The following is a 27751-nucleotide window of genomic DNA, read 5'->3' as shown; positions in this document are numbered from 1 at the left end:
AGACACTTAAAAACATATGTGAACTTAATTAAAGCATGACAAAATGTTTGTATTCGGAGTATACAAACTTAATTTTCATTTTGACACTTCATTGTCTGGTTCTTTAAAGCTCTTTCAGTTAGTTGCTAAGATATTGTATTTCAGTAAAACAGTTGGTAAGTACTTTAACATTTCTCACAAGATGTACCTGACTTGTGTGGGTTTTCCCTGTTTTATAGACCTGCTTCTCTGCAGACTTACTTTACACATTCAGTTTGTGTCATATTCTCTGATGATGCTGGTCTTGATGATAAAGCTCAAACCAGGGATCATTAGACATGACTTCAAACAATCCAAAGTTATTTCATCAGTAGTTTTTCCATGTCTCCTGTCCTTCTGTCCCTATACGCTATTCCTTATACTCAGAGAATGTGGCCTTCCTCATGAGCATGTGTAAAGGAATGTGTTTTTAGTAGACCAAATATGGTCATGTGATGTGATGTGATGTGTCATCTTTCCCAAAGGTGAGTCAGTGCTTAAGCCTAATGTCCTTAATTACTCAAGATGAAGAACCTAGTTTTACAGTTATTGTGGTTGCTGAACAGAGTGATAAGGGGATGAATTGTCAACTTTTATTTTTGGCACATACATAGATGTTAAAACATCCAGTCCTGTCAGTGCATAGATGTTAAAACATCCAGTCCTGTCAGTGGCCTTATTAAAATTGATTAAGTGTGTGCTTGCCAAAACAAGTTTTGTTCTTGAGTGATTGTTTGTAATTAATTGCTGTTTCTGAATTATAAAGTGTGTGTTTGTGTAGGGTATCTATCTATCTATCTATCTATACACACACACACACACATATATATGCTTTATAAATATGTACTGATGTTAAAGTCGACAAATAATTAATTACATTTATTAATATACTGATTTAAAATTAGATGTGAGAGTTTCTTTAAACAAAGAAACTTTAAAGACTGATATAACGCCAAAATTGCAATGACTTCTGCCTTAGACTAAACTTAGCTATGACTTGGCTGTTAACGGTCCTGTAGAAAAAACAAAACAAAAGGAGAGACAGACAAGGAAAGAGACTGGGTGAAAAAAGTGTTTATGTTTGTCTGTGTGAAAAAGGGTAGAGCAGGGATGAAAAGGCAGACAAGGATGACTTCATAACGTCCGCTAGTGTGTGCGCGCGTCTGAAGGGGAGGTCTCAAGTCCTTTAAATAGCGACAGACAGATCTACTCAAAACACACATTTACGGCAGTTCAAGGCTTGCACTGCAGTGAAGATCACAATAACAAGCTAAATCTACAAAGGAACACTTCAGAATTAAAGCATCTTTCAGGTAATTTTATATTCTTGTTTTGTCTCATACCGCAAATGGACTCCAAACTTAAATAACTGATGTGTAATGAATACAACTTTTTGAAGTTGTAAAGTTTTGGTCGCATTTAGCTCAAGTGATTGCTTGTTCTATTGGATTTTGCCCATGAGTTTTGGACTTGAACGGCATGGGCAGAACTGAATTAGATGTGAAATTTGAAAAATGTCATTGTTAGTTGATATAAATGACCAGTTGTTTACTCAGACATGAGTATACACAGGATAAAGTTATGAATCTTAAAATTGGGATAAGTGTTTATAGTCAAAGTTTCTTAAGAGCTGTAGTATTCTGTGAGGCATGAGTCGAGATAGACAAACAGAAATGGCATGGTATTGCGTATGAAAGGTGGGTGTTGTGTCTTGCACATGATGGAGAATTTTCACAAGGGAAAGTAAAGCAGCTTGTTCTCTTTTTGGAGCTTTTTCTTTGCTTTTTCTCCAATGGAGCTTTTTCTTTGTTTCATAAAACCTGTACTATCTACAATTGCTGACATCTCCCTTGTCTTCCTCAGTTATTCAGAATGCAGAGCCTGATTGTACTGATCTTTACCCTTTGTGGGTCAAGCTTGTGCAACTATGCAGGAGAAACAGACAGATTTTGGGCTGCAGGTGTTCTCCGAAGCCATCAAATCTGCTCCGGACAGAAATCTGGTTCTCTCTCCCTATGGCATCTCTTCAGTGCTAGGCATGGCTCAGCTGGGTGCTTATGGCAGCACTCTTCAAATGCTCACCTCCAAGATGGGCTACTCACTGCAAGGTAGATGAATGAGAGCAGTTGGTGTAATTCTATTATGTTTTGGAACAGCTTAGGAAAACTCATTCAGAATAATTATTTTAATAAAGCATATATATGTAGAGAATAGGCCTTTGTGTATATTTTTTATCTTGCATTCTTATATTTAAATCACAATATCTTACATTCCTAATGCAATGTGTAAAGACTGTTGTTTTTCTGACTATTTCTCTTTGATAGCACGAGGAATGCCAAAGCTACAGAGGCTTCTCCAGAGAGATCTGGCCAGTGAAGATTGGGTAGAAGTGGCTAGCGGTGTCATGGTTGACCATAAAATAATCCTGGAAAAGATTTTTAGGCGCAGCTTGACCAAAGCCTTCCAGAGCGTCCCTCAACAAATAGATTTCAGCAAACCAGAGATGGCTCGGCAGGTGATCAACTCCTGGACATCTGACCACACTGGTGGTAAGTAATTTAAAGTCACTTCTATTTTAATTACATTGCCTGTGATGTTCCTCATTTGTACATTAATTTGAATAAAAATGCCTGGTAAATGATTAAATGTGAGCTCACTCGCCATACACATTTACAAGGTGATTACCTGATTTATTGGTTTCATTTCTTAGGAATGATTACTGACTTCCTCCCCTCTGGGGTGCTGAGTGAACTGACACGCTTGGTCCTGTTGAATGCCCTCCACTTCCATGGGGTCTGGAAGACACCGTTTGACCCTAAACTTACTAGGGAACAGCTATTCCACAGAGTCAACGGCAGTGCTGTATCTGTTCCTATGATGACTATGACCTCAAAATTCAACTGTGGTGAGTGTCAACGATTTGTTTAAAGGACCTGATGAGAAAATTAAGAAATTTGTAATGGTTATTTACAACATTTTTCTCCATGTAGGTGAGTTTGTGACTGAAGATGGTGTGGACTACGATGTCATTGAGGTGCCTTATGAGGGGGAGTCGTTAAGTATGCTTCTGGTGATACCATTTGAGAGGGATGTGCCTCTGTTGGCCCTGAACAAAGAGCTGAGGAGCAGCAGGATTAACCAATGGAGAAAACAGATGAGAAAGATTAACAAACAACTTGCTATTCCAAGGTGACACATCTATTTCTGTGAACCTGCGTAGGATTTTTATATTGTGATGAACATATTAAAACACGAGGCCTAATGTATGTGTTATTATAATGATGATATCTCAGGTTCTCCATGGATACAGAAATTGATCTGAAGTCCACACTGAGCAAGATGGGTCTTGGAGACATTTTCAGCCAGAGCAAAGCTGATTTCTCTCGCATTACCAGTGAGTATTGAAAATGATCAGATTACATTTTTGGCAATGATGTAGGTGTTGTGTTAAAGAATAAACGTTAATGCATTCTTTTTTTGATAAATCTAATAATGTTGTTTCTCTCTCTTTTTGTCCAATTAGCTGAGGAAACTTTATGTGTATCCAAGGTCCTTCAGAGAGTAAAACTTGAGGTGAATGAAGAAGGAACCAAAGGCTCATCTGCCACAGGTACAGACACTGAATTGCAATACACCACAACAGTTATTTAATTGCATTAACTGTCATTATAGTGAAACCAAAATGCATATTTTACTTATTTTTTTTTTTTCTGTGATTCCACAGCGGCTATCATCTACTCTCGCATGGCTGTTGAGGAGATCACACTGGATAGACCCTTCTATTTCCTTATTCAGCACAAACCCACTGGTCAGTTGTGCATTCATTTCTTTTCCTTTACCTTATTACATTTAATTTTGCTTGCTTTATTTTGGATATGCATCAGTGTAGTTGTTTGTTTGTTTGTTGTTTGGTTGTCTCCCTTAATAGTAATATCCCCTGTTTAAATTCACAGGAGCGTTGTTGTTTAGCGGTCAAGTGAACCAGCCTCAGGAAAACTAACAGACCGAGGTTGTGCCTGAAGTAACCATACAAACAGAAGGACCAAAGAAACTGCCAACAAGTCTGCACACAACATACTACTGAAGTCAGGAGATGCTTGGAGTTCTGTTTTAAATTGAAAGGGGTGGGGGTGCCAAACTTCAAGCAACATATAATTGTTTATTCAGTATGTGTCTTCTGGTATGGGGGAGGAAAGATCTATACTATAAAAAGAAAGCATTACTGTTTGAAACGTACGTCTGAAACAATCAGGGACATTTGATGAACATTTACAGCCTCTGCAGACAGAGGTTCTACATGCACTAATAATTTGAAGAGTGAATTCATTTGTATGCTTTGTTTCATCTGTTTAATATGCTTATATATTTTTTTTAAAAGTTGTACTTTACAGTAGCCTATTTATATTAATTTATTGTCGAATGTTATATTTTCTTGAAGACTGTTTATTAAAATTGTTTTCTTTTATAATAAAAGCGACCATACGCGAACATGAATTAGTTTGACGTTCTTTATTAAATTACTTTGGAGCTGGCGACATCTTGTGTTCAAAGTTTGGCAACAACAAAAAAAAAGTCAAATATATTGCAGCACTTCTCGGATAAATGAAATGTGTAGTAGATACGCTATTGGAATAATAACCTTTCAGATAAATGCACGCGTAGCACTAGCTGGCAGTACAGATGGCATTATGATTTCATTTGCCATGATGATTGTCGCAATGAATGACCAAAACTGAGCAGCATTAATCTGGGTTTTACTATATGACGAAAATATCAAAGTTCTTTAACCCACCCTATCTCCGTGTCCATGGAAACCGGAATCAGAACCCCTGTTTTGTCATGGCAACAACATCTGAACATCTTACCCTGATGTCAGAGGCAAAGCTGTTAAGTTTTAAAAATAGATAAGAAATACACTTTATCGCTTTAAAAAACGCAAATCCCCAACATTCATTATTTTTTGTTAGAAGTGAGAATTAATTTCTTGTAAATGCAGCAAGAGGAATATCTGCAAGAGGTCTTGTGAGGACAGGAATGCGCAGAGCGCATGCGCCCTGGTGATGATGACGCTACCCAGCTCCTCTCTAGCGACGGGAAGTCCGGCTCTATTCTGCGAATCGGATCTTTCAAACTGTTCGTTTAAACGAACCGAATTAATTGTTCTTTCACGCCATGCCATAACTACGTCATGATCAAACGTGCTCCCTGACGTCTAGACGTAGCATAGACTATTACGTACTATAAAATGTTGTCTGCACATATTGCTGTGTATAACGAGTTTTCGAATAAGTTTAATTAATAACGATGTTTACTGTAGTGTTCAATTCGTGAGCGAACCGGTTTAACTGAAGCCTTGAAAAGATCCGACTCATAGGAGCAATTCGATCACGAATTGGGTAACGCTACTCTAGGCTGCTTCAATGGGGCTCTGAAACTACGAGCAGTCAATTAGAAATGTATTGATAATATCTTGCGGTATTTACCGAAAAGCGGTTTGCTGCTCACTGAAAATAACTGTCTGCTCTCAATAAGCCGTTAAAATGGTAAGTTATACTCTTATAGAGACATTAATCCGCACTTTTCAGAGACAGAGCTAGCTAGCTAAGGCTAAGTTAGTACAGTCAGCTTCCTGGACACCTCAAGCCCTGTTTAAAAATTCACATCTCACCTGTCGGGCCCTAGGTGGTCTGTTCAGTGTGGACGCTCAAATAAATTAATATCATCACGTTGTCATGTATTGGAAAGCGTTTGTTCACCATCCGGTCAGTTTGACAGCTGGATTTAATATGTTAAGTGTGAGATTCAGATGAACTGTGAGTCAGAAGATGGCCTTTAATCCCACACAGTACATTTCATTGTGGGTTTTAGTGTCATTACAGCGTGTCCTCTCAAAAATATTCCATTACAGGAGCATTTCACAACATATTTCCTTTGTTTAATCAGTTAAGCATGAAAGGAAGCGCTGCTCTAAAAGAGATAATATCCAACACGTCATACAACAGTGTTTACTAACTGAAGAAAGCACTAATGATCATAGCAGAGGGAAGAGAAATGTAAGGTCTATTCAATATTTCCCTGTTTGCCATGTTCAGTGAACTGGCAGACCTGAACTTGCTTTTGCTAAGATGAGATCACATGAAACACATGTTCCTTAAGTATCAGTCTAAAGAGAGCATTTATTTCTTAAAATAAGACCTTTTGTTTTTTCCCCTCTTTCTGTGGTACTAGAAAAACAGCAGAAACCATTCATCGCTGTAAGTAAAGATGAGTAGTGTAGCAATAGATGGTGGTTTGATTGTCTGTTCTGTAGATTTTCATGTTCTTTTTTTAACAGTAGAACTTCACGAATGTGTGAATTTAATGTCCAATATTTGTGTGTTTAAACTACTAACAAGTGTTATAAGGCATTGCACTGATCAAGTAAAAACAGTGCACGGTTTTAACAAACTTGTCTGTGTGTGTGGATGCTAAACTGTCACTTGATTTGACCGCTAAATATGGACTTGAATCCAGGAACACTTTTTTTTTATAGCATTGAAGACAGTCTCTTCTTCCCTTAGGAGGTTACTATTCTCGACTTTGTCCTCAATTCATTTTTTGCCCCACATCTCATCTTTTTTTTTTATGTCTTTCTTTTTTTGGATATTAAACATGTACATTGTTCAGCTGAGCCTTTCATTGCCAAGTACAGTACATCATTTTTAGATTATTTCGAGGGTTAATGTAGGCTGATAAATTCTGGCACAAACTATAAGACCTTAATTTAGCAAGCTAGTAAGAATGTTCCACAATTAAACTAATGTGTGCTTTATAGTCTTGGTTTTTACTAGTTCAAGTGAATTGAGCTGAATGCACCGTGCTGGAAATGTGGGCCATGTCAGATGGGAGCAGATACAGTGCTACAGTGATCTTCAGCTCTCCTCTTTAATATTTAACACATCTGACACGTATAGGCCAACTCACTTTCTAATTTTATAATGATGGATGACACTGAAGTTCTTTTAAAAAAAAGAGGTAATTTCTTCTTTCTTTCTTTTTTTAATTTTCCCAATACGCATACAGATGCTGGTCATAAGCACAGTTCATGACATTAGAATCATAATTTGTACATGGGTAGTTATAAAACAAATAAAACATTTTGTGAATTTTTTTTTTTTTTTTTTAGTTTTACCAACATCAGTGTTTTAGGTTGTAATTTATTTGATTGTGTAAGCTAAATTGTATATTTTAGGACACAGTTTTTTTTTAAATGTTTTTCACTAGTTTTAATCACTTTTGGCCTTTCCTCACCCAGTTCTGTGATGGTGTGTGAATTTCTAAAACTAGTAGTTTCTAATTTAATATGAGGTCATAAAACTGCATGTGTAATAATTATAAAAGAAAAATTGAAAAATTGAAAAATTGTTAGTATATTTTTTTTCTGTTTTTTTTTTTTTTCCCCTAATTATTCAATTCAGTGTTATTATTGTTAATTGCAACTTTTTACCAGTAAAACTAATTTTCATTAACTGAAAAAGAAAATCTAAAAATATCTAAATGAAAAAACAAAAAAAGACTTGGGAACTATCTGAAATTAAATAAATTGAAATTGAAATACTAAAATCACTGAGTCTGAAATAAAATAATAGGAAATACTAAAAATAATAATAATAAATTACAAAAGCACATAACAAAAGTTAAAATAAAATAAAAAATAAAAACCACACAAACACATAAAAAAGCTAGTAAATATTAATAAATACTATAATAGTACTTAAATAATACTAAAATAACACTGCTCAAATTATTTATTTCCAGAGACTGGTTTGTTTATTGATTTATTTAGCTCAACCTTCTCTGAGTATTGTCTGGTAAGACATACCTTTTTTTAAACATTTTTATAAATGCAACCCTCTCCTGTTTCCCTGTAGATGCGCTTTATGCTTCTGTTCAGCCGGCAGGGGAAGCTGCGGCTCCAGAAATGGTACACGGCTACAGCTGAGCGTGACAAGAAAAAGATGGTCCGAGAGCTCATGCAGGTGGTGCTGGCCAGAAAACCCAAAATGTGCAGCTTCCTGGAATGGAGAGATCTAAAAATAGTCTACAAGAGGTAGAAAACCACGCATGCATTTGATGCCTTTGTGAGATAGAACTCTTGGTTGTAAATGTGTCTCTTGTTGTCAGTTTCTCACATATACGTAAAAGGTTGTACTAAATAAAACATAGTCCGGGTACACAGACTATACAACTTTTTTCCCGCTGACCTATTGTTTTTACTCTAATGATGACTCATTTATTGCATCATTATTGAGGAGTAGAATTGTTTGAAACATCAAAATACATTTCATATCTAGTCTCCAATGCACATACACATCAGCTTTGACTTAATTCATTAGGAACCTCTTATGCCCCTTTGCATTGCATAATAATATGCCCTTTTTGTATGTATCTAATAATACTGCTGCACTCAGGATAGACAATGAAAAGAGGTATAGAGATGTGGTCATTGTTTTCGGTCACAAGGGGGCACTGAAAGTAAAGCTGCCTTGTTCTTCATTGTGAAGCTTGTTTTTGTTTTTCACCAGCACTCCATCTAATATGTACTTGATTTGGCAGCAGCATAATGTCGACATAGAGGATTGATTTAGAATTTGATTTAAACACCTTCACTATAACATTTCTGCAATCATGCATCCATGTTAGGTCATTCCTTATTACGTTTTCGTTGGTCACTTCCACACCTTAAGAAAGTGTGTAGACTATTTCAGGAGTAGTGAAGCAAGACGCATTGATTTAAACACTTTCATTTCATTGTTGTCAGCATCTACCATGTCTACTCCCCAGGCATCCAACCAGCACCAGCTGTGGGTTATTGCTCTGTTATCACTTTTTATACTTCCCTATTTACCTACTTCCCTATTTTCTTCCCTAGTTATCACTATTTATACTTCCCTATTTACTTCCCTATTTTTCAGCCGTGAACACACACACACCATGAACCCCCTACCCCCCCCCCACCCGCTCCGGGTGTGTGTTCACGGTGTGTGTGTGCACTTTGGATGGGTTAAATGCAGAGCACGAATTCTGAGTATGGGACACCATACTTGGCTGTATGTCACTTCACTTCACTTCGTCACTTATTTGTGTCAGTGTTATTTGAATTTTATTTATATACTATTGTAGTTTTTAGTAATAAAATGTGAGCTTTTATAATTTTTTTTAATTTTGGTTAAAATTTTAGACATTTTTTTTTATACGTGCTTTTTTTCTCTCTTTTTCAGTTTTATTTCTTAGAAATATTTAGGGTTAATTTGTTTTTAATTTCGATTAAGTTTTAGTAGCAATTTTAGTTCTTCTATAATTATATTATAGAATTAATATAATTATATTTATTAATTTATTGCACACACATACACAAACATATATATTGAAATTGAATGTACAGTTAGTCTCATTTTTGGTTTGTTTACATGATTGCCTTAATATACACTTTTTGTTTGGGTTACATCTAATATGTCCATTTATTAGAGGTGTGTTTGGGTATGTAGGTATGCCAGTCTATATTTCTGCTGTGCAGTGGAGGAGCAGGACAATGAGCTGATTACTCTGGAGGTCATCCATCGCTTTGTGGAGCTGCTGGATAAGTACTTTGGCAGTGTGAGTCATTCCTTGCCACCACCCCTCTTTCATCTGGCCTCTCTCTTTCTCTCCTCCTTTCTCACGAATTCATACCTCACATCACAGCAACACAAGACCTGTGAAATTCTCTTTACTTTCCCATCTTTTTGCTTTTTTTGTCCGTTCTCTCCATAACTTTTATCCTCCTATTTGTCCTATGTCTGTTTTTCTCTGTAAATGTCACATGATGCCTTTTATCTCCCACCATTTTGATGTTATTTGCTGTTGTGCACATGGCTTTTCTGTTTTGATTATCTGACTTTTTTTGGTTTTGGTCATTTATTAATGTTAATTCCCATGTGCATCATAATGTTACATTTTTAATGGAGTGTAGGATCCACAATGTTTTTTGACCACTTTACCATGCACATAATTTTCATGCACAAAAGTTGTTATAGCCATTTATTAAGATACAATGATATTACGGGTTTGCACAACAAATTTGCAGAATCGATGATGAAAATATTTAACAACAAATTTCATTTTTGATGAGTCAAGTCAGTTACTGATTTGCAAAAAGTTAATGAAAGTCCTAAATGATGTACTTTATTCAGTTCAAATTTTAATACTTTTCATGTACACTACTGTTCAAAAGTTCAAGGTTTAGAAAGAAATTAATATTTCTTTTCAGCAAGGATGCATTAAATTGATCAAAATTAAGAGTAAAGACATTTGTGATGTTAAAAATAGATGTTATTAAATAAATGATGCTCTTTTCAAATTTCTATGTATTCATCAAAGAATCCTGAAAAAAGTATTTAACACTGTTTCCACAAAAATATTAAACAGCCCAGCAGTTTTCAACATCTTGATAATAATCAGAAATGTCTCTTCAGCACCAAATCAGCATACCAGAACGATTTCTGAAGAATCATGTGACACTGAAGACTGTAGTAATGACTGTTGAAAACTCAGCTTTGCCGTCACAGAAAGAAATAATATTTTAAATATAATAAAATAGAAAATGGGCATTTTAAATTGTAATAATATTTCACAAAATCACCATTTTTACTGTATTGTGGATTAAGAAAAATGCAGCCTTGGTGAGCATGAGATTTCTCTCAAAAATCTGAAGAAAAAAAATTACGATAATGTTTTGAGATAGAATACTGATTGAATAATACAGGCATATAACTGCTGTCTTATTCATATTTCTTTGAACTGGAATTTTGATGCAGTTGGATTATTTCAACACATTTATGTGTTACTTATATATAGAATATGAGCAGATTCTTGTGCACGTAAACAAGATTGTGCTCATGTCTCCACTGTTTTGTGTGTGTGTGTTGTACCCAATGTAGGTTTGTGAGCTTGACATCATTTTTAACTTTGAGAAAGCTTACTTTATCCTGGACGAGTTTCTTATGGGGGGAGAAATTCAGGACACATCCAAGAAGAGTGTGCTGAAGGCCATCGAGCAAGCCGACCTTCTACAAGAGGTGTGTGTATGCATGTTATGTATATTGGAGTGTTGTTTGCATGGAAGTCAAGACCAGACATGTTACTTGAATTCTCATCTTGTGGCTCCTTATTCTTTTATATCCTCTTAAATCTTCGGAGTATTGCACATTGTAAGCTGCTAAGTTAAGTAATCACTGCATTGTGTAATGTGCACTGAGGATCCCTCAATGGAAACCCTTGTCTCCTTTTCTCCGGACAGGAGGATGAGTCACCCAGGAGCGTCCTAGAGGAGATGGGGCTGGCCTAGTACTAGTTTCCAATGCAGACAACACGGATGGTAGATTTTGGTACTATTGCGACATGTGGGTTTATGTGAAGGGGAGTTTGTGAATGGGTCCAAAGGGTGGGAGGAGAACAGGGGAATAAAAGAGGGTAGGTGGGGTTAATTTTGGTACTACTGAGATCAGCATGTGATTGTATTTCAATTCCAACCTTTTTTTGTCTTTTACATTTTAAAATGGTTGCCTAGCTGGGATCTCGTCTTTCTTAAGAGACACTGTAGAAAGAGAGTTGCAGATAGACACTCAAATTTAACAATCAGAAACATATTTAGAAAAAGGAGCTGAGCCTTGCCATTTTAACAGGTCAAGCAATCTCAGCTTTTATTTATTTGTATTTTTTCAAAGAATGATTTATTGTTACATTAATCAAGTGACCTGCTTTGGAAAAGCTACCTGTAGTAGATAAAAACCCCAAATTGAATCTTCCTAAATGCCATTATTATACATCTACTCTAGCTGCTCAGGAAACAATGACATTGACCATCCAGCCATGTTTATTTGTGTAAGATTCAAATATTTGTACTTGTACCACTTTAAATGAAGTGCTATCGCAGCATATGGACCATAAGTAAATCTTCTAATGTTTTTTTTTTTTTCTAATGGATCGATTTTGAAGATATATTCACCAAACAGGAGGAATATTAAATAGACCTTTTTAAATGGCTACAATACTGAATGGACTGTATTGTGCGGTCTGTTCATTTTGCTCTGTCCCTTGAGCCACAGTAGTAAAATGTCTGAATGTGTGTTACTTCGAGAACAGAGCACTGAATCTCAAACACAAAATGGCGTGAAAGCGCTTTCCTGTTTGTCTTGGACTACATCCTGCTTTCCAAAGATGTGTTTCTGACTGCAAGCGTGGCATTTGAGTTATAAGTAAGGGAGTATTTGTAGCTTGTTTCAGATAACTAAAGAGGGCTTTGATATTAAGTGTAATGTATTTACATAGTTTTTTTTAGTGGTGTTGTGTAATGGGGGATTATTTTGAGATTAACTGTGTTTCTTTTCCTTTTTTTAAGCAATTGAATAATTCAGCATGAGGGCATGTTTTTACCTGTGTAAAATCTGTCAGGGTACCAAAACAGAATTATGTGTGAATGTAATTTTATAAATAATAAAACACAATTTTAGCCAAGTACATTGACATTTCTTCCTCATCTCTTTTCATGTTTTATTATTTTTCAGTATATTCAGCCTTTTTTTTTTTTTTTTTTTTGAATATAACCTTATACCCAATGACAGCAGTTACTGTTTCTAGGGGAAACTTGCGGAGCATTTCGTCCAACCTGTTTTCACATTTGCTTGCTTTTTTTAGACATTCATCATGCCGTGACCTCTGTTGGTATAATGTTTGCATTGTCGGAAAAAAAAAGGATGCTTTGTCAGGAATTTATTATTTGTGTGTGTGTGGAGCAAAGATAAGAGTGCTGAAGAGAGAAAATGAGAGAGCGAGTGAGATTGAGTATGTAAGTGGATGAGTCACCAGTCAGTCGTTTGTGACAGTGGTGCAGTGAAGCTGACTGCACCACCATTGTGGCAAAAAAATAAAAAATAAGACAATGAGGGAGCATTGGAAAATTTGAACAAAGAGATTACAGGTGAAGACATATGTCCATATAATGACAACAGACATGCTTTTAAGAGTAAAAAATTAAGTTGACGGTGTCAGTGTTAATTAAAAAGATAGAAGTAACCACACCACAGATGTTCAAGACAAAAAAGTAATAATTCAGTTTTGTGTGAGCTAATAATTTGTAATATAAAAGGTGCTTTTTTTTCTTATTCTTGTTATTGTCTGTGTTTCCTTCACTTGTTTGGGGATTTATGAAAATTAATTAAAAGTGGCCATAAAACTATGTATATTCAGTGTATGGCTAAGCATATTTTCCCTTTGCTATATAAATGTGAAAACATTGTACCTTTGACAAAAATTTACATTTGCTGAAAATGTACTCATCCTCAGGTCATCCAAGATGTAGAAGAGTTTGTTTCCTCATCTGAATATTTAGAGAAATTTAGCATTACATTACTTGCTCACCAGTGGATCCTCTGCAGTGAATGGTTGCTGCTAGAATAAGAGTCCAAACAGCTGATAAAAACATCACAATAATCCACAAGTAATCCACATGACTCCATCAGTTAACTTTGTGTCTGTGATAAATTAATCATAAAGATGTTTTTAACTTCTTCTAGCTAAAATATGAGTCCTGTATCTATAATGATTTTTCCAGTGAAAAAGTAATCTTGTTTGAATCAGGAGAGAAATATGCACAGATCAAGCATCGTTTACTAGTGAAAATAGTCCAAAACTGCTCCAAAACAAATATACCAGTGGAATAAATATGCACTTTTTTGATTGGATGTTTACAAAGTAGTCCACAATCTGTTGGCCTTTTGTTGCATCAATGCCATTATATTTACCTGTAGAAATTTCAGATAATGGAAATTCTGGAAACTCTGACCCAACAAAACATACAGCCTCATCCTCAAAGTGGCTTTTGCAGCAGATATATTTCTGCAGTGTGTAATTTGATGAGTAAGTCATTATAATTGCAAAGTTAATCAAACTTGCCTTTCAGATTACCTGAATCAGTGTTTAGCTTCTGTGGAGCACATTTTATGACAGTAAGTATAATATGCTGGTCTCGCACTGATGGTTTGATGGATGACTGCCCTTATTTCTCCCCTGGATGAGTCTTTTTCCATTGATCTGGCACCAGCTCATCTTCAGTGGAAAGTTTCTGCCAAGTGCCTCTGCATGTCCCCCCACCCCACCCCACCCTCCGCTCATCATAATTGCCTGGCCTCTCTACCTACCTCATGATGAATTTTTAATGTCATGTTGTTACTTCTTTCCAATTATCCTTATGGACAGTGACTCTTCATCCACTATAAAGAGTGAGTCTCACCCTTTCTTTACCTTTATAAAGGCCACTCCAATGAGGTTTAGGTTAACCTGTGAGACCTTTCTGGAAATGGTGCCCTATAGAATCTATCTCTGTCCACTATGAGTGGTCCATTCAGTAATACGATGTTTTGAAATTTGGCCTTATTGTTTTGGACTTGCCCTTTAAATCATGTAATGTTAGGATATTTTCTTCCATCCATTTTTCATTTGGATGATTGCCAGTGTAAGCTGATCTTGGGACAATGTTTACAGGCAAACCCACCCTAGAGCTTCCCAACTCCATAATGAAATGTGAAGACCGCTCCAGGTCAATATGCTGATGGACTTGGCAGAGATCGTTTTTAGCAGAGGCGGGACATATGGGCTTTCCGTGGGTTTTCCCATTATGCTGATATTTTTTTTCCCACATCGGGGGTGTTGGGTTTTGAGTCATAGAGAATGTCGGACAGATTCAGTATTTGATCAAGAGAACAAAGTGCATTTTCATTCCACTGTTTTCTGGGCAAGCCTTCAGGGCAAAGAAATCATGTTTGTCATTTTGCTTGTGTGCTGGTGCGCAGGTGTCACAGTAAGGGAGTGTTTTTCTCTTTGATCAGTGCACATGCTTTTTTTTCTGGCATTTGTCAGTGTGCAAAATTGCCTGATTGTGCACAATTGTATTTAACACAAATTGTTAGATGTTTCTCTTTTTATTTAATTGAATTGGGTGGCATTATAGAGTCTATTAGACTGAATTTGACAATTACTCTTCCCAGTAGCTGTGCCTGAGTAAGTGAATATGACAAAGGATTGTCAGTGTGTGTTGGAGGCTGAGGGTTCTGCAGTAGAGCGAGTATGACTCACCTCTCAACCATGTGACTCATGAATCATTGCTCCTCCGTGGGCTGCGCTCTTCTTATCAACCTCTCCGTCGCCCCATTCTCTCTATTTCTCTTTCTCTCTGCCACCCCCTCACTTTCTTCATTAACATTATTATTGACTACCTCTCGCCACTTCTTTGGTATCTCTTTATTCCAAGCCTTTCTGTTGTTGATTACAGTTCAATAGTCTGTCATTTTCTTTGTCTTTGTCTAATTGTTTCCCTAATTTTCTGTCCATTTTCTGAAAACCTTCCTAATTGTCTCTTTTTATCAATCTATTAATGGGGAAATTGTAGCTGTCTCTACTTGTTTGTTTCCAGCATTGTCTCAAATAGTTGTTGATAACATTGTGAACTGAAACAAATCCTGGTATCAAGTGATTAAGTGCTAAGTACTTTGCATATGAAGGTCCCTGTTCACAAAATCATGTTTGACTACTGTTGTTGTACCCTTGAGGTTGTCATGTAATCACTTTTGCAGAACAGTCTAGTAAGAGATAGAATTATATCAATAAATTAATAGGAATAAAATTAATGTTGGTATGATAGTGGTAGCCTAATGGTTAAGTATAAGGTTAAGTTGGAGCCAAAAAAGACTGTTACTGAGGTCACAGTTCTGCTCTGCCATGTTGTTGTTTTAATTAAAGCACTAAAATTCAGTTTGTTCTGGGGAGATTGTCCCACAGTCACGCTGAATTAAAAAAAAACATCTATGCACTACAAAAATCATATTCGTCATCTGTATTGTTGTGTAATTTACCAGTCAAAATATCTATAGATTTCTGACTTACTGTCAGTAGATGAATGTATTTTTATATAAGTGCATCTTACTGTACTGGTAGAATTTTTCAATTATAAAAAAAAAAAAAAAAACCTATACCATACGCAGTGTTGCTTCTCAGGTAAACTGATCTTATTTTTTTTAAGACTAATTAAAAACTGATTCAAGTTGTTTATTATAGTGTGATAACTAATTAAACATAAGCAAGGACAAAAGTAATTAGTTTGGGCTTCATGTACTGTATATGGGCTTTTTAATGCAGGTGAGTTAAATTCTTTCAAAATAGCTGACCCAAAAATTTTAATTCAGTCATCATTTAATCACCCTCATGTTGTTCCAAATCTGTATGATTTTCCTTCTTCATGGAACATAAAAGTAGATAGTTCTGAAAATGTCTCTTTTTCTTTTTTTTTCTTTATACAGTGAAAATCTATATTGTTTGGGACCCCTTTCACTTTCATTGTTTCAAAACATGAGGGTGAGTAAATGACAGATTTCTTTTTTCTTCAGTTTTTACATGAATGTAAAGCAAACTTCTCTCCTAAACATATCTCATGCAGTGTGATAGTAGGACGTCTCTCCCTATAACAACCTTCCTTGCTGAAAGTCTTTGATTGCACGCAGCAGTCCTAGTGGGACTACTAATGTGCTCAGTCTCTCATTAGTCAAGACCCCTGCCCCGCTTCCTTGCTTGTTACATAGCCTACATTATCCCTTCATAACCCTTTTCAACAGTAAATCTGTCCTCTGGCCTCATTTTAATATCCTGTTGTCCTTAATAATATATGCTTGCACACAGGTGTCTGTGTTTGCTCACATACAGCATATCAAAGCTAAGAGAAGATTTGACCTGGCATGCAATTAGGGAGATGTTCTGTGGCATTGATTGGGTCTGGGGTTCACACAGTTTGTTTAGCTAATTGCAGATCAAATGAGCTCATTAGAGAGATCATCTTTGAAAGATTTTCACTCTGGGACTGTGAATGTTCATGTTTAACTTCCTTTTGGTAATGTACTCTGATCTCATTATATTGTAAGTGTAAGTATATTGTCTCAACATGCTTTTTTCTGTTATAAGCTTATTATGGTACCATCTAGTAATGGAACAAGGTAAATCAAAACTTTAATTGTAGCAATTTGTGCTGCATTTAATTTGAGTGTGCTGTATATTTGGGGAAGTCGTGGCCTAGTGGTTAGAGAGTTTGATTCTTAACCTTAAGGTTGTAGGTTCGAATCTCAGGTCGGCAATACCATGACTGAGGTGCCCTTGAGTAAGGCACCGAACCCCCACCTGCTCCCCGGGCGCCGCAGCATAAATGGCTGCCCACTGCTCTGGGTGTGTGTTCACGGTGTGTGTGTGTGTGTGTGTGTGTGTGTGTGTGTGTGTGTGTGTGTGTGTGTGTGTGTGTGTGTGTGTGTTTGTGTGTTCACTGCTGTGTATGTGCACTTAGGATGGGTTAAATGCAGAGCACGAATTCTGAGTATGGGTCACCATACTTGTACGTGTATGTCACGTCACTTTATCACTTTATTATATGCAGGAACTAAGGGTGTGTAAATAAATGTACAAGATGTGTGCAAATCTCACAACCAAGTTCTTTCCAAGAACGAATTTAAAAACAATCTTAATAAAAAATAGTCAAGTTTATTTATTTCTCTCTGTGTAGCAAAACTAGTCATCAACATGCGGTTGTTTACATCCAGCAAACGCATGTATATTACGTTATGTGCAAGATACATCTAGAAAGGACATAAACATTTTTTCCTCACACAAGACTCAATGGCATTTTTACTTGGATACACTAGTCATTCATCTTTTTTGTACATTTTTTTTTTCTCAATGCTCATAATGTCTTCAAAGATACATTTTAGGTGCAAGTTTACAGTAACGTGCAGAAATTTTTCTCCTCCACTGGTTCAACTATTCTTGCCCATTTTATCCCCCTAGCTTTCATCTGATAGTCTTTCAAGTCATTTAAAAAAATTATAATGGTGTATGCCTCCCCCTTACTTTTGAGTTTTATCTTTTTTTAGATTGACAATCACCAGTTTGTTACTTTTTAATAATTTGGGACAGTTTCAGCCAGTTAAATCATTTCTATGGATTTTTTTTTTTTTAGGAAAAAATTATTTTACTGATTTACATTTTCGCTTAATGATAACGCTGATATTGAGTAGATCTAGATTGCTTACTTCCCATGTGAATGGTAATCATTTAATTTAATAGATTGTCTATGCTATTTTGATTGAGCTCTTGTTGGCCCAGTGATTGATTTTGGAAACTGCCGTATGGGCAAGGTTACTCTTGAAAGATCCATTAACATTTGACACATTTGAAACCACAAACATGAAATATGTTTTTAATTATCTTTATATATTTGTTTTATTTGTAAAACATGTTAAAAGGCTGATCACTGCTTTCCAGTTTATGAGCTTGAGAACAAACCTTTCACCCAGTCTGTGACAAAAATGTTGCTCATCTGAAAAGGGGAAGAGAGTGTCTTAAGGCAATTAAAAGTTGTATTCAAAACCACTTCTATGAAATAATAAATTTGTTTCTTAGAAATCGTTGGAATGTATGAATGTCCTTTGCACCAACTATCTATCTTTTTGCGTAAAAAACAATGGTATAAACACATTGAAGGCAAAAAATTAAAAATGCAGACCGCGATAAGAAACTAATTCTATGTACAAGACTTAGAGTGTGTCCTCTTTGTTTCACAAGGGAACACACAAATGGTAAATGCTCAAGCAGAATACTTTGAGGTACAAGTAAGACTTAATACATTTGGTGTATGGAATGAACAAAATGTATATTTCCACCATTATGGCACTGTGATGGTTTCTCTGTTTGAATAAATCTGCATGTTTGCGTTCTGAAAAGGTGCAGTTAGAATATTTTTTGCTATCCTTCTACATTGTGATCAATGACATTGACCACTGTGATTTGAAATGTATAAAACAAAACAAAAGTTACTTAAATAAGACTTGGTTAATGGAGTTGCTTCCATAATATTGGCAAGTCTTTTAAGATTCCATCTTGAATGTCTTTGAACTGGATGAAAACATGCAATCAGGTATCTGCTCCTTTACAAAGGCTTTCTTGGGATATGCAGAACTACAGTGTTGGGTATTTGAAATATTTAAGCACCCTTTCCTCTCACTGCTCCAGTAGCTTTGCTGGTCTTTCAGTCTCTCCAGGGGGAGGAGGGTGGAAGATGTGGTTAGATGGACATGAAGATCCTAAATATGTTCTGTCTGAATCAAATAAATGAGTATGATGGAACTTATTTCAGCAAAGGAAACCAGAACATGATAGGTTAGCTATGAACAGTCTTTAAGTTGTTCCCTTTTGCTTTCTTCTCCTCCTTCTCCTTCTCCTCATCGATCTTTTTTCCCCCCAGTCTGCTCACTGAAACATCCTGGGATGTTTCATAAAGACCCTCTCAATGAAGTTCTCCAGCTCCTCTTTACTGTCCTGTGGCGGCTGTCTCAGCGGACTGTAGTAATCATCCTCCCTGGTGACTACAGGAGCTCGGGCTGGGTAATAGAAGGACGGCCAACGACGCGGAGGTGACCAGGGTTTAGGCATAGGTACAGCTTTGAAAGTCCGAGGGTGAGGGAAGTACAGGTTTCGCTGGAAGGCTGGTTGGATTCTTTGGCGAGACTGTGCCCAGGGATGAGACTTCCGTCTGGGGGAGTAATCAAAGTCATAGTCCAGTGAGTTTCCCAAGACGTCACTGAGGGAGAAAGAGGGCTTGGGATAGTAGCGGTATCTTGGTTTTGGAGGTGGGACATAGATTGGGTAATATCCCTGGTAGGGTTTTTGATAGAAATTGTAGGAAGGGTAGGTACGAAAGGGCCTCTGCTTCCTCGTCCAAATATCTTGCTTGCTGGGCTTGACCGAGGCCCTGTCTTTGAACCAGACTTTTAATGGGTTTATGTTCGGTTGAGGAGGTTTTGAAGTAGGAAGTTTCCATAGCGGCGTAGAAGGTGCAACAGGGGCTGGAGGCTGCACGAGAGGACGTTGCCATGGGAGATTTTCAGGAGCATCTTTTTTCTTCTTCTTCTCCACATCGTTAATGATGTCCACCACATCATCAGCAGGAAGATGCAGCTTGCTGGAGATCTCAATCAGCTTATCGATGGTCTGTGGGTCAATGTCATCATCATCATTACCAGTGTCCTCCTCATCAGAGCGCTTATCTTCTGCACCATTGTTGTCTTGGTACTTTTTCTTGTCCTGTTTCATGATGTATTTTAGGAGCATGTCGGATGCAATATCTGCAAGCTTTTCTTCCTCCACTTTGGCTCTTTGTGCCTCTGCTGCCTGTCTTTGTACCTCCTCTTGCTCCGCTTTGGCCCGAGTTTCCTCTTCTTCAGGGCTCAGCTGCTCTCCGTCCTCTTGGTCTTCCTCATCTTCTTCCTCTGGGTCAGCAAGGTTGTTGGTAAAGTCATCCATGAAATTGCCTGAATTCTGAATTTTGTTCTTTTCTTGTTCGAGCTGCCACTTTAGCTTCTTCTTGGACAGTGCTAAGTCATTGCCTTTAGCTTTAGGCTTGATCTCATTGTTCATGAGGTCATTATGGTCCAGGTAATCGAAATACTCCCCACGGTTCTCCCTCTGGCCTGTTGACGTGTCACGCTCTCTCTTAGTGGCTGTGCTGTAGCTCTGGAATTCCTCTAACATAGTCTCCAGATTCTTTACTTCCTCTGGACTCAGCTGCTCTTCCTCCTCCCCCAGTTCTCCTCTCTCTGGCTCCTGCCTCTCCTCCTCCTTGATCTCCTCCTCTTTTGTGGCCCCCTCCTGTGGTGCCACCTGCTCTTTTAATGGTAGCGTCTGACTGGTGGTGTGGCTCGTCACTTTCTCTGTTAGCCGTTCCTCCTCCTCTGCCCTTTTTTTCTCCTCTTCCTCCTCTCTTTCTTTCTCGTCTTTACCTTGCGCTGCAGCAGCTGCCATGACCAGCTCCAGCTCTTTGTGACTATCTCTGTCTCTGTCTGCACCCTGAAGATCCTTCTCCTTTTCCACTTCTGTCCCCTCATCTTCTCGTTGACTCATCTTTTCCTTTTGGGGCTGGTTGAGGGCCTCGAGAAGGACCGCTGCTAGGGTTCTAGGATCCACGTCTTTGAAGAGCTCATCATCATCTTCATTTTCCTCATGTAGCGTGCCCTGTTCCTCGGTTGGTTCAGTATATTGAGCCTGTTGCTGAGCAGAGGAGGATGCTGCATAGTTGTCACTTACTGTGTTTCTATCTGCTGTCACTGGACTGAAGGTTGCAGGATTGAATGTGATACTAAATAACATGAACATGAAAATGAAGGGGACATTTGAAGTTTGTTGGCACCAGATCATGTCCGCACATATGTGTTGAACCTGGAAGACAAAAGTTCAAAAATGGTCAAAGATCAAATCTGATACTGCCAAATAACTGATTTTATATGTGTGCTTCATATTTGTATGGTGTTTAAATGTACCTTTGTAACAATTGTATAATAAAATGAATTTGAGTATACACATTACTGCACAGCAATATAGTTCAAGATGAAGATTTTTTTTTTCAAGATCCTACAACAAACTATACTAACAAACCATATTTATATTTTTGCACGAAAAAAAATTTTAATCATTGGAGGGAGGGTACCTTTGTTAATGTATAATTTATGTTTTATTGCCTGCTGCTTAGCTGATTTTTGGAACGGCATTATAATTGGCTCTGCGGCTTGAGCTGGTGCGGTTCGTGAAGGCTCTGAAGCGCTTTTGTGCATGTGATTGCTCGAACACGCAGCGCGGTGCTAATAAAGTACATATAGGAGGAAAGGCGCCTTTAGGGGGAGCCCTTCCGATGCGTGGGAGGTTAATTAGTAAGCAATACAAAGGTGATCAGAGGATCTCAGTATGACCATGAAAACCAAGTTTGAGATCCCCCACCAAAAAAGAAAAAAACTCGTACTCGTATGGATGAAACACTCCGTGGAATTTGGATTTCAAAGCTTTAGAAGCGCAAAACCAATGAACGTGAATAAAACAGCATTCTTATCTCACTTTAAATTTGTAATGAAAATTAAGCGATCCTGGAGCTCATGGTATGCTTATCACGACAGATGTTTTTGGTTAAATCTGGTTGTGTGGCTAGATTTCCACTCGCCGTTGCAGGAGCAAGCACAGCTGCAGTCGTCAAATATGTGCCAAGTCGCTTACAATACATGGATTTATAAATCTAAAGTTTGACATCAATGTTTGCCATATGTGAAATGCTGCAGAAACACTTTATCATTTTTATTAAAAAGTCTGTATCTCCTCTCCAATGTGGAATGATTCACTTTTTGGTATTAGAATCATGTCTTCACAATGTAAGCACAACTCTAACGCCCTCTTTAACTGCCTCCAATGACAGCGCACACTGGGGAGTTCTCATCAACAAAGCACGTAAGTAATCCGGCTCTAAGAAGCCTTGTCCTCAAGTAGGCCTTTAATCTTCTGCTTTAAGACAGGTCTATTAGAATTAAGATTTAAACAGAGCCATATTGCAATCACAATATCGAACCCAATCGACAATATTTGAAATACATGAAAACAGATCATGAACGCTCTGCTGTAAAAAACATTTCTCTGCTCCATATGAGCAGGTAGCCTACTTATAATTATGTAAAATTAAAATCAGACTGGACTCCAACTGGCAAAAGTAAAGGAAAGCCATAGTAAAACAACATGTTTTTATCTCCGTGTCTCTCGTGTGCTTTTATGATTGGACTCGACGTTGTTATTTTGGGTATCTGATGCTATGGTGATGAGAAAAATGATGAAAGCATGATCAAGGGCGTGGTAAAAATCATTATGAGAGCTATGCTATTGATCAGCCCCATCATTTGCATCAAGTGTTAAAGTCATCACTGCAGTATTTAGTGTTACTAAAGTGGTTTAATACGTTGCATTAACGCCTTAACCAATAATTCAATTATATAGATTTTATTAAATGTTATACTTTTACTTTGTACATTACTATATTTTGCCTCAACTACGCTTTTTATACGCGGATTTTTGTTAAAAATGTGTTTTACAATGCATTTTATTGCACATACCTAATATATATATACACACATATATATATATATACATATATATATATATATATATATAATAATATATTATATATATATATATATATATAATATATAATATATATATTATATATATATATATATAATATATATATATATATATATATATATATATAATATATATATATATATATATAGTATATATATACACATATATATATATATATATTATACAGGGAATTAATGTTTTAAGTGTATACTAATATAGCAAATATGTTACGTTTTCTTCTGTTCCCATTACAATATACATTTATTTTCCCACGGCTTCTACCATTACTGTTGCCTGTTACTATAAAAAGAAAGCCGGGACTTACCGGGAATCCTGTCAGTGGCAGCGCAGTCCGACGCACCAATTGTCTCCTCCTCAAACTTTGTATTTAAGTTATTTACTTGCAAGGATCCGCTTCTACGATAAATTCTTTGTTTGAATGTTGCCTTTTTGTTTGTATAGTGTTTTCGTTTGTGAAAGCCGTATGGTTGGCTTTTCTTGCACGGCGCTATGGGATATTTTCAGTACCACGGTCAGCTCTCCGTGTTTTTATTTCGGCCCCACTGAGCCCACGTGACTGCACGTCACTCTAGCTCATTGACGTCACCCTCTCCATTGATAAGAAATTTCGTGCTGATCTAACCCCGAGTCTTCGCTACGCTGCAGTGCCCAGATGAATGGAAGGAAACGGGATGAATGAAATAGTACTTTTTTTCGCCGAGCAGAGAGGGCTAGACAACACGGGGAGCGCGAGACCGATCCCTTCCAGATGCAGCTGCATACTGACAGCGCAACACAAAGGAAGCAACGATCCTCATCACGATGTGCATTGACTCACTAGCAAAATGTATGAATGCAATTACACCATGAAAATCACAGAGGAAACAGCTGGCGCATGAATCCTCAGTGCATGGTAAAAATACAAAATAAAAGGCGACTCCAAATGCATATTATAGCCTACATGTTTTGTTTCGCACCAAGGTCGTGACAATATGACAGGATGTTTTGAAATGTATCATTATTGAAAGCGTTTTTCTATATTTTTGCAATTCCAGCAAAAATGTAATTTATCATGAGTACAGGAGTGTTAGAGAGACTATTCGGTAAATGCAATGAACGAGCAGTCGGACAAGTGAGAAATTAAAAAACATTGCTTTTTGTCAGCACTAGTTTTCAGTGACCACTGTTTGAAGGAACTGACTAAAATGAAATTTATTTTAAAAGCCTAGTTCACCCAAAAAGTATCTTTCTGCCATTATTATTCAACCTTAAGTTGTTTTAGTAGATGTTAGGAAATTACGGAGCCCCTAAAGGTTCATTGTGGTGGAAAAAAAATCAGAGTGAGTGAAAAAATTTGGGGTGGGAGGAAAAAATATATATTTTTAATTTTTTTTGCGTTCTCTCGCAAAACTTTTGCGTTTCCCTCGAGAAACTTTGCGTTCCCTCGCAAAACTTTTGCGTTCTCTCGCAAAGATATTTGCGTTCCCTCGCAAAACATTTGCGTTCTCTCGCAAAATTATTTGCGTTCCCTCGCAAAACTTTTGCGTTCTCTCGCAAAATTATTTGCGTTCCCTCGCAAAACTTTTGCGTTCTCTCGCAAAACCAGCTGAGTTCGGACAAACACTTCCTGTTTACTTTACAGCTTGTAGTGGTTTTATACAGCTCCATACAATGGAGCGGTTCATAGAGTTTTGTTTTGAACTTGGAGAAATAGTCAGTGCATGCTTATTACGGCACGGTTTTGGGACATACTAAAACGCTTAATGTAAAACACTGTGTGAGAGCCGTGGGAATGGAGCGAGGCCGGTGGAGCACCTGCGCCATTCACCGGTAACGAGTCCCGCGAAGGAGAACTGAAGGAGGGACTGATGACAGTGTTGGACGATAGAGGACCAGGCTCGGACTTTATTTTGTGTTTTGGTTCTGTTTGTGTGCGACAGTCGTCCACGAGTAGGGGCTGTCGCGGTCTTTTAGGTATATTTTATTATTAAAGTTTTGTTTGAATGTTCGCCGGTTCCCGCCTCATTCTTCCCGTGACGTTTGTTACACACTGGATGACTAAATTCAGTACACGGATTACACACCATATTATTAAAGTAGACAGACAAGCAGAATAGCCCAGAATATGAACGTAACCTGGTAAACTGCACTTTAAGCGAAGGCTATCCCTCATAGAAAGAAAGAGTTTTATTTTAAACTTGGACTCAAGTTCAAATAGGCTACAGTCAGCTTTGCCTATAGTTTAAGACATGGTTTTGGGACATTCTAAAACACTTGTGGATGTAGCTACTATAACAGTGGCATTGGAGGCCCAATTCGGTAAGGCCTAATAAATACTATTAATGCTAATAAAAATTGTAATATTAATAACTTTATTAATAGCTATCAGTAAATCAAATAGCCATAATACAACGTTTCTCCCCCATTTTAAAACCGTCAGGATATAGAAAGGATCCTTAAGGGAAGCTGGACAAGGACAGTAGGCTATATAGGCTAAAACCAAAATATGGTAAACAGTTTATTAATAAAATATAGCCTATTATGCACAGGAAAGCAGACAAGCCCAGAATAGCTAGAAACAAGCCAAAACCTAATGTAGAGCGAAACTGGGCTCACGTACAGCTATCTTTCATCACAAATCCAAATGTTTCCATATTCGCAATGTATTTGAAGAAAAAATTCATAATGAACAAAAATGTGCCGCACTGGAGTGGGCCGGGGCTCACGATACGGCACAGACATAATACAGATTATTTAAATTGATTGTATAACGTTATATCTGTATTGGTGATTCTTTATTTTAATAATGAACAGGCCGCACTTGCAATGAACATATGCGCATGAGGCGCTAGCGCGATCAAATCGCTGAAACACAATACTCCGTCACTTAGGCTACAGTAGGGCATAATGCGATTTTTGAATTCACTTTGAAGATTCAATAATATAAAAGATTATTAGAAAATGTTATAAAGCGAACACTGTTACGTTCTCATTTCGCTCTGGAACCTATACGAGAATGCAATTTTCCCTGAATATCCAGAATATTGCATATGTGAAATTGATTTTATATAGGCCTAACAGTTCAACAAAAAAGGCAATAAGGCAAAAAGAAGCCTACATTTTAAACACAATATTGTCTATATTGTATTTTACAACAAAATAATAGTTCCAAATGAGCCCCGGCCCACTCCAGTGCGGCACATTTTTGTTCATTATGATTTTTTCTTCAAATACATTGCGAATATGGAAACATTTGGATTTGTGATGAAAGAGAGCTGGAAGAATGAGTCACGGGAAGAATGAGGCGGGAACCGGCGAACATTCAAACAAAACTTTATTAATAAAATATACCTAAAAGACCGCGACAGCCCCCTACTCGTGGACGACTGTCGCACACAAACAGAACCAAAACACAAAATAAAGTCCGAGCCTGGTCCTCTATCGTCCAACACTGTCATCAGTCCCTCCTTCAGTTCTCCTTCGCGGGACTCGTTACCGGTGAATGGCGCAGGTGCTCCACCGGCCTCGCTCCGTTCCCACGGCTCTCACACAGTGTTTTACATTAAGCGTTTTAGTATGTCCCAAAACCGTGCCGTAATAAGCATGCACTGACTATTTCTCCAAGTTCAAAACAAAACTCTATGAACCGCTCCATTGTATGGAGCTGTATAAACCACTACAAGCTGTAAAGTAAACAGAAAGTGTTTGTCTGAACTCAGCTGGTTTTGCGAGAGAACGCAAAAGTTTTGCGAGGGAACGCAAAAGTTTTGCGAGGGAACGCAAATAGTTTTTCGAGAGAACGCAAATGTTTTGCGAGGGAACGCAAATGATTTTTTTGCGAGAGAACGCAAAAGTTTTTGCGAGGGAAACGCAAATATCTTTGCGAGAGAACGCAAAAGTTTTGCGAGGGAACGCAAAGTTTCTCGAGGGAACGCAAAGGTTTTGCGAGAGAACGCAAAAAAAATTAAAAATATATTTTTTCCTCCCACCCCAAATTTTTTCACTCACTCTGATTTTTTTCCACCACAATGAACCTTAAGGGGCTCCTTAGGAAATGACAGTCTCAGTCACCATTCACTCCATCTTTTTTCCGACTGAGGCTGTCAGTCACTCACATCCCCAACATCTTATTGTTTCACGGACAAAAAAAAGTGCTTGTTTGACACTAGGATGAATAAATGATGAAAGCATGTTTGATTCCTTTAAGCAACTTTGGCCATCAACTATAATTAAAATGTTATGATGAACAAGGTGGAGCAGGCCTTATCATTCCCTTTTTCATTTTCAAGGTTTTTTTTTTTTTTTTTTTTTGAATATTTCCAGGTAGACAACATCAACCAGCGTGCTAGATCTGTACTCGAGCTGATCGACACGCCTCAAGTTGTTGTCAAGAACAGTGGTGTAATGTAACAAAGTAATAATTCTTCATTACAGTACTTAAGTATTTTTTTTGGGGAGGAGTATCTGTACTTTACTTGAGTTTTTATATTTCAGCCAACTTTTACTTTTACTCCACTAGATTTCTTAATTAAAATGTATACTTTTACTCCGATACATTTCCCCCAAGCATATTCGTATGGAAGCAGATTAGTCTCAAATATAATTCACGCAAAAAACACGATTCACACATACGCATGTAGTAAGTGTTGTTGTAATGATGTGCGATCTGACATTATTA

General features: G+C 37.3%; 3 protein-coding genes across 3 annotated transcripts; 2 read left to right on the top strand and 1 right to left on the bottom strand.

Moving 5' to 3' along the window:
* Nucleotides 1-1177: 1177 nt before the first annotated feature.
* Nucleotides 1178-4506, top strand: LOC109092992 (plasminogen activator inhibitor 1-like). Its single transcript, XM_019106725.2, has 9 exons — nt 1178-1331; nt 1882-2126; nt 2343-2567; nt 2729-2923; nt 3009-3207; nt 3312-3412; nt 3542-3628; nt 3743-3826; nt 3972-4506. Exons 2-9 carry the CDS (start codon nt 1946-1948, stop codon nt 4016-4018), a joined length of 1119 nt encoding a protein of 372 aa, XP_018962270.2. The 5' UTR covers nt 1178-1331; nt 1882-1945; the 3' UTR covers nt 4019-4506.
* Nucleotides 4507-5365: 859 nt separating this feature from the next.
* Nucleotides 5366-12555, top strand: LOC109092565 (AP-1 complex subunit sigma-1A). Its single transcript, XM_042759897.1, has 5 exons — nt 5366-5561; nt 7929-8107; nt 9546-9654; nt 10977-11114; nt 11336-12555. The coding sequence occupies exons 1-5, from the start codon at nt 5559-5561 to the stop codon at nt 11381-11383; spliced, it is 477 nt and encodes a 158-aa protein (XP_042615831.1). The 5' UTR covers nt 5366-5558; the 3' UTR covers nt 11384-12555.
* Nucleotides 12556-17757: 5202 nt separating this feature from the next.
* Nucleotides 17758-24031, bottom strand: LOC109092566 (neurosecretory protein VGF-like). The gene is made up of 2 exons (XM_042759896.1): nt 23399-24031; nt 17758-21339 (listed from the first exon to the last, which is right to left on the bottom strand). The coding sequence occupies exon 2, from the start codon at nt 21316-21318 to the stop codon at nt 19375-19377; it is 1944 nt and encodes a 647-aa protein (XP_042615830.1). The 5' UTR covers nt 21319-21339; nt 23399-24031; the 3' UTR covers nt 17758-19374.
* Between the last annotated feature and the right edge of the window lie 3720 nt (nt 24032-27751).

The sequence above is a fragment of the Cyprinus carpio genome, chromosome A7, assembly GCF_018340385.1.
Source record: "Cyprinus carpio isolate SPL01 chromosome A7, ASM1834038v1, whole genome shotgun sequence".
NCBI lineage: Eukaryota > Metazoa > Chordata > Actinopteri > Cypriniformes > Cyprinidae > Cyprinus > Cyprinus carpio.
The sequence above is the reverse complement of the archived record's forward strand: the minus strand, read 5'-3'. Positions and strand labels throughout refer to the sequence as shown.